General features: G+C 53.3%; 1 protein-coding gene across 1 annotated transcript; it reads left to right on the forward strand.

The window, feature by feature from the left end:
- Nucleotides 1–743: 743 nt before the first annotated feature.
- rtkn2 (rhotekin 2) lies at nucleotides 744–4808 on the forward strand. Its single transcript, XM_052080634.1, has 12 exons — nucleotides 744–936; nucleotides 1467–1666; nucleotides 1823–1869; nucleotides 1956–2009; nucleotides 2107–2224; nucleotides 2604–2792; nucleotides 2964–3058; nucleotides 3259–3365; nucleotides 3464–3601; nucleotides 3782–3950; nucleotides 4033–4143; nucleotides 4208–4808. The coding sequence occupies exons 1-12, from the start codon at nucleotides 802–804 to the stop codon at nucleotides 4786–4788; spliced, it is 1944 nt and encodes a 647-aa protein (XP_051936594.1). The 5' UTR covers nucleotides 744–801; the 3' UTR covers nucleotides 4789–4808.
- Nucleotides 4809–7633: the final 2825 nt, after the last annotated feature.

The raw sequence follows: 7633 nt of genomic DNA on the forward strand, positions 1-7633 counted from the left end.
CTGCTCCATTGGCCACGTTTAAAACCCTCGTAGTACAGTATTGCATCTCCGACTGTGAAGCCCCGCCGCTTTCTAATTTGATCAAAATAACCAGTAAACATGTAGACAGTTTTCGTATGGGTGGCTCTACGTTAAGAATGGGCAAAAGGAGAGATGGACTTCGTTTGAACGTATAACAAAACGTATCAGTAGTGATCCACGAGTCACCACTCAATAACATATTACGATACGTTACACGCAATTGTGACTTTTCACAACTCTGTACAATTGCGTATTACATTTATATTTTAAAAGATGAAACTCAAATCACGTCCGTTTTGTTTGACGGTGACGGAATCACGTTAGCCAATTGTAAGCGTCGTAGCACTCGGTGTATAACGGACGTTCACGTGCCGGCCGGAGGGCGGAGTGCTTTGTTTGCATTCAATGTGTCACGTTAAACTCCAGTTTTTGGGGCAAATTTGTTTTGCGGTATACCGTAGCGGTGTTCAAAAGAGCTATCCAGCTACTTGGACATTCACGTCTTCATTTCCTTATGATGCCCGTCAGCTCGACTGTACCGACATTACAATCAACAAATTCGATACTTGAACATAAAAACTCGAAAATGCTTACATTTATCTATGGCAACAATACATCAACGTGGTCCTCACGTGTCTGTAATGAATAAACACTCTTTCGTTTGAGTATAACCGGTGATCCGGTAGACCGTGCGGAGAAATCGAACGTACCCGTCGAATTTGAAGTCGGGGGGGAGGGGCGTGTTCGCGCTCTCCGAGCAGCGAATGAACAAACCACAACATGGACAACCTGCGGGACGTTCAAAATTCTAAACGAAACTCAAATCCCACCCGCGTCATGTCGGGTAGCTCCGCGGTGGCCATGGAGATTAAAAGGAAGAAAATAGGACAGAGCGTATTATTCCAGGAAGCAGAGGTAAGAAAGAATGCAGTATTGTCCAATTCCTTCTGTTTGATTGGACGGACACAGGTTGACTGGACCGAAGTCAAAGGAAACAAAACGAGCGCCTGCTATTTGAATCGCGAACAACATCGCCCCGACATAAAATGGTGGTTGAGCTCCAGTCACTCCCAAGGAGGAATTTGGTTCGTTCGTTAAACTCACAAATCCAACACCGTTGGAAGACGCCCATGTGAACTAACTCAGAGCGAGCCGAGCGTATTCATCGCCCGTCTTGGACATTCTGTAATGTAATAACACGGTAACAAAGCTCTTGACATGACACCGAAGGATTACACGATGTCCAGCGAGGCTTGTGTTGGCGAACACTCTAGCGAATGCTTGAATAAACTCGCGCTCTCTCGCTATTACGCATATATGAATGCGAATGTTATTTTATTGTCAAACGTTCTATGAAGCGCCCTTTTTTCCCTGTTGTGAATGCGCTAGATAAATAAAGGCGTCTTGTTGTTGAACTTTGGCCTTTTTTATGGTTCTCCCGCCAGAACAGCGACGTTCAAGCGAAGCTGGACTTTGAGGTGCGGATGCGAGAGGGCGCCTACAAGCTGCTGCGGGCCTGCAGTAAGACGGAAGCGATGCTCAGCGCCTCCAAGAACCTGCTGACCTGCAACGCCAGGATCAAGGCGTACATGGGCCACATGCGGGAGACAGAGGACAAGCGCAATCTGACGGGAGAGCTCAGCGGGTACCGGATGCACCTTGCAATCATCTCCATTTGGTCTTTAGTGGGGTTGGCCATTTGCTCCGACTCTGGACGCCGAGTGACCCTCTGCAATCGCTGAAGCGTTTTCTTGCCTTTATTGTCATATTCATTTTCAAATGTCTTTTTCTTTTTCTTCAGCGATTCAGATGCGCGCGTGCCATGTGGAGCCACACTCGCTCTGTCTGGTGAGTTGACTTTCTCGCCTTTTTGTTTGTCAAAGAACGCTCGATTTCAGGCCGATTCCTAAAATGGAGGCTCGCCTCTGTCGCAGGACTTCGTATTCCGCTCATGTGGAAGGATCAGGATCACTTCAACAAGAGGGGAAGTGAGTGGCTTCTGCTTCTTTGATTGCCTTTCCTACTTGGAATGGGTTTGGGTTTTTTTTTTCGTCCCTAACTTTCTGCGCCCCCGCTGCGGCGCAGGCTCGCGGCGGGTGGCCGTCTTCTGCCTCATGCAGATGGGCTGCCAGGTGCTGGACACCAAGATGGCGCTGGTGGACAGATCGGTGACGGACGTCTGCTTTGAAGAAGTCGCCGTCTTGTAAGCGCGCCGTTGTCGCCGCCTGCAAATGGATGTTTGGTGTCAGTTTTGGTGGTGGTGGGGGGGGGGGGGCGAAGGGTCCCATTTCCCATCACAATTTGCTCATTGTGAAACGGTTGCCGCAGCCAACCGGATCGATTCCCAGACGGTGCGGCGTCAGAGATGGGGCGGACTGCCACAAATTGCCCAATTTCACTGACATGGGACTGAAAATGTCCTTGGAGGAAGATAGCTTTGTTCCTCGGCCAATGCCAGCCATCTTTCGAGATAGCAGCGGGCGCCGCGGAGGACCATGGCTTTTTGTTCGGCCGCGAGAGATTTGTCCCGAAAGTCTTATTTCTCGCCTGCAAAGTTTCCGTTGCGCCTCATGTCGCGGCAGTGAAGACGCACCTCCCGGCTTCACGCTGCGGGTGGAGCTGTGGAGCTGCGCCGCGGAGGACGAGCTGGCCCCGGTCAACACGCCGCGGAAGCTGGCAAAGAAGCTGCGGAATTCCTTGGGCAAGAAGTGGCGCCCTCTGCCGGACACTCCCGACCCCGACGACTTCCTCCAGTCCAACCCGCTGCCGGCGTACGTATGGCCTTCCCGCGCGCACACCCTCTCGCCGAGCGAGACAAGCGACGGAAAGAACTTCCGAGCTCGTTGGGTCTGGCTGATCGCAAGCGCTGCGCTTATCCAAAGCCAACCGGGGGATTGTGGCTGCCCGGAAGCGCGACGCCGTGCGTTTGTTGTCTGTTGCAGAGGTGCCGAGTTCCATCTGCTGGCCTACTCCACCATGACGCTGGCCGCCGCCGAATGCGCCTTTCAGTCCCACTCGCTGGTCGTCCTCCAAAACTGTAAGAAATGCATTTCTATGATCGATGTTTGTCCCACGAGCGACCAGTGCTAGGTCGCTCGTGCTTGTGGATTTGGTTCCCGCCCCCGGCCGGCCCTCCTCACGTCCACATGAAAAAATTGATTGCGCGCGGCCGCAAATGAACTCGGGTTGCAACCGAGCGTCCGCTCAGAGACTTTTGCCGGCTTTGCTCGCCCTCAGCCGATCGGTCGTCGTGGCTTCCCCTTTACGGCAACCTGTGCTGCCGCTTGGCGGCCCGGCCGGCGTGCATGACGCGACGCGCCATGGCCGGATACCTCCACCGCAAGGTAACCGCCGCCGCATTTTGGATTCTGCGCGCCGTTTCTTTCCGTTGGGCGCCCCGGCGGGCGTACGACGTGAATGCAAATAGTTTTTGTCTTGGCAGCCGAGCGCGGAGGGCCCCGAGCCCCGCCGCCTCTTCTGCGTGCTGAGCGCCGCCACCTTGTGGTGCTACTCGGGCCCGGAGGAACCCGAGGAGCCGGACGCCCGAGCGCGGCCGGCGCTGCGCCTGCCCGTCAATAAGGTGGGCCGCTCACCTTGGCCGTGGACACGTTTGTTGACTGAAAATTGGGGAAAAAAATGAAAATTGGTTCGGGGGGGTCTGGATGCCATAAAACCTCCCAAAACCCAGACGCAAGAAATTGTCATGAGCGGGCCGGAAAAGCCAAGTTTGCGGTTCATTCCTTTCGCCCCCCCTTTTCAGGACACCCGCATCCAAGTGATGGAAAAGCAGTCTGGGGGGAAGAAGTTTCGGAGCCTGTCCATCATCAACCCTTCGCCGGAGGGAACCCGCAGCCAGGTCTTCACGGCCGACCCCCCGGAGCAGCTGGACCAGTGGCAGGAAGCGCTGCACCAGCACCTCTACGATCAAAGTCAGCCCCCGTTGGGTCCCTTCCAAAATGGAGGCGGGGCATCGGCGCGCTCCCACGCCCGTCTTGTCCTTGTCCTCCGCAGGTCGGTGGCCGCACTGCTGCGAGCGGCCCGCGAGCGTCGAGGCGGCGGCGTCGCCGCGGAAACCCTCCCTCTTCCTCACCAAGCCGGCCGACCGCGTGTACAACGAGCTCAGTGAGTGGCGCCCGCGTCCGTTCTTTCGAGGGACGCCAGTCTTGAGCGGCTGTGCTCCTCGCAGGCATCCATTCTCCGGGCAAGTGTGAGAGTGTCACCGACATCATCCGCAGCGAGATCCGAAAGTCCGACGGCCGCTTCCCCATGGGTGAGCGGGAGGCCCGGGAGCCTCCCAATTGGGCCGCTCTCTTTGACGGCTCGCCCTCCTTTGAATGGCGGCGGAAGACGGCGGCCGCCGTTCTGTCCCGGAGTCAAACTCGCAGCTCGCCTTCAAGCCCCGAACCGCGTTGCAGTGCCACGCCTGACAGCGGCAAGAAACGGCGTGCGCCGCTTCCTCCCGCCGTGCCTCCTCCCGCTCACGTCCCTCGACCCGAGAGACCTCCTCGTCCTCCTCCTCCCACCCCTCCGCACCCGCAAAAGGAGAACACTTTGCGGGCCAAGTCCAAAACCGGAAGGCGGTCCCTGGATGCCAAATTCTCCGCCATCGTCCAGCAGTTGCAGCGCAACGGCAAATACGGAGGCGGCCTTCCGGCGGCCGGCCGCAAGAGGGCGCCGCTCGCCGTCGGCGGCGTCGCCGTGCCGGGGGGCCGTCCGAGGGAGTCGTCCCGGGAGAGGAGCCGCCTCAAAGCCGGCCTGGAAAGCTGAACTGCAATTCGTCCTGCGGGATGCCATTTTAGTTTTGTCCCGTTTACGAAAGGAGAGGCGGGACGGACCGCGCTTCACACAAACATGTGAAGTGCTCGACAGCGGACAGCGTTTCACTTTTTAAAGGGGGAGGAACAGAAATGCAACAGCAGAAATTCTGGAACAAGCAGGGAGAAGCTGCGCATCCGTGTTTTACACAGAAAACACCCCCCCCCCCCAACGACAGAAAAAGGAATGACCAATCTGCAAATCCATGTGTGCCATAGTATGCGGGGGGTCCACTTTCAAATGGATGTCAAGTCATTGATTTAGATTTTTAGTGTGCATTATTTGTACTTGAAATTCATTTGGCAGTGATTATAGTGGAAAAAGTCCAATTGTTGAGTGCGCTCTTCCATTGACGGGCCAGAAGCAATTTCTGTTCAATGACATGAATGAATAAATACTTGAGCACTACAATAGTCGAGGACAAGTCTTAATTGAGCAGCAGAAAACACTTTGAAGGCGCAGCACAAATACCAAAGAAAAATTGTGGACATGAAGAAGAAAATCCGTTGATTTGATTATTTACGACAGGCTCATTCATCTGCCCTTTTTTTTTGGGGGGGGGGGGTCAGTGAATCAGATCAACAAAGAACCAAAAAAGGACATTGTTTCAAATTGACAGTTACCTGTTGGTCAAGGGGCTGAGGCTGGGTTTTCCGCGGCTGCGCATCTTCATTGATCCCGGGACGTTTTGACGTTGGTTGTGTCTGTTGGTTGGGGGGTCAAGAAGAAAAAAGAAGACATTCACAGCCGCTTGTCTGCACTGAACGGAATTGCTTCATGTGCCACTTACCATGTTAGAACGGGATACTTTGAGATTTTTTTTTCTTTTTTTCCTCCTGCCAAAGGATCAGTGGAAATGCTCGTTTCAGCCACAGGGCGGCGACAAAAGTCCTTTTTCACCTGTCACTCACAAAGAGCCACAATCACAAAGATCCACTCGTCGAACTTCATCAATTAACAATCATGGACGCAGCCCATTCACACACCCACACGGAAGCCTTTTAGATAGTAAAATATTTTAATTAAATATACAGGAGGTCATAGCATCAAAAAAGTTTCTTTTTTTTTGTCTCTGCCAGCTGGCTGATTGGTAAACATATGGCTACTGTATCAAAAACACTTTTTTGAGGATGCACAAACAAAAAGGAAAGAAAAAGTGAAAAAAGAAGAACAACTAATGCTTAATTGCAAAACGTAGTGTTTGTTAGAGGCTAGATTGTGTGTGTGTGTGTTTTTTTTTCCACGCGTACGCACCGATAGATATCGCCTTTGATGCTATTTACAGATTATACCAGTTGGGATAGGATCAGCGCCACTCTCGCCTGAGCGCGGCGCGCTATCTACAGTGCTATTTATTTACACACACACGAAGACAAGATGGCGACAAAGACAAAAGAAAAGGAAAAGGTCAAATTGATTGATCCCGTGTACGGATTTGGTCCCCCCCCCCTTCAGCCAGTGCTGCTTGATTGTGAGAAACAACACAAAGATATTCAACATCGTGATGAAGCGCCATGTCCTCGCAGGCATTTTCTACTCGCTGCTGCCAGTAAAGTACTACTTGTCAAGTGCTCCACGTCAACTTGCGGCGCGCAATTTTGTCGAGCGGCACGCGGCTCTGCTTCCATGTCGGTTGAAGAATACTCCATGTCCATCTTTACAACCGCGAGCACGACTACGCTCTGTGCGTGCGCTGGCCGGACAAACGAGGGCACCGCTAGCGCAAGCGTTTAACCTTAGTGGCAATTGCAAGACTCGTATGGCCTCGGCTCAACTCGCACACAACCGTCGAGGCTCCAATTCAACGTGCCGATTTCGGGCAGCGTAGCCACGAACGCGGCGACGCCAATTTCACACACACGTTTCGGGGAATATGAACTCATGTCAAGGGGTCGTAAGTGTAACTGTGACGGTTGTGATCGTAACCGTCACAGTCAAATGTTGGATCTCGGCGCAGGATTTCCAAACGCCTGCAATCTCCCGCCATTTAGTGGTTTGAACATTAACGGCAGAGATGGCCAAAAGGCACAAGTAGATCATCTGAAGTGACCACATTCTCATTAAAAAAAAAAAAACCCAGAGTGGATCGTTTTCTTCTTCAGCGTGTTTGGACTTCTAAAGTAAAAGTCATTTTCAAGTCATGAATACAAAAGGCGATGAAATAAGCCGAGCGTTCCGCAGCAGGCGGCTGCTTCACGACGCTCGTGCGACGCCCCCCTCCCCCCCAAAAAATATCCCACGACTAATAATCCAAACGGTTGGCCACATTCATTCATGCGAAATGAATTTGGACATGTCCTGCCCCACAGCACCTCAAGTGGCTCCTTTTGCCAATGCGCTCTAGCGCACGGTGCCAATGGAGTCGCTACAGACGCTTTTCCCTGCGACTACAAGCCCCGCCCCAAACCAGACGAAGCGCTTCGTCGCTGGCTCAGTAGACTCGGTGGTAAAAACGCCAATTGCGGCGACGCATTCTCAGCGTGGCTGCGTGTTTATTTTCGCCGGTTTCAAGTTGCCGCTACTCGAGCGGCCGTTGTCGCTTTGTCCGTCTTTCCGTCCTTGTCCATTTTTCTCACTTGACGGCGGTTCTCGTTTCCCAACGGCACTCGATTCGTTTCCTGCGCCGCCAAAGCGCAAACCGCGACCTTACGACCGTACGGCGCAGCGGAAGGGCGTGGACAAAAGCGGCGACGACCAATTTCGGCGACTCCCGGTTCGGCAAGTTCTCGTCGTAGTGTTTCAAGCGACGCGGTTTTAGCCCTCGGACGCAGGAAGCCAAAACTCCCGCCGACGGAGA

Source organism: Hippocampus zosterae, chromosome 11 (assembly GCF_025434085.1).
Source record: "Hippocampus zosterae strain Florida chromosome 11, ASM2543408v3, whole genome shotgun sequence".
NCBI classification, from domain to species: domain Eukaryota; kingdom Metazoa; phylum Chordata; class Actinopteri; order Syngnathiformes; family Syngnathidae; genus Hippocampus; species Hippocampus zosterae.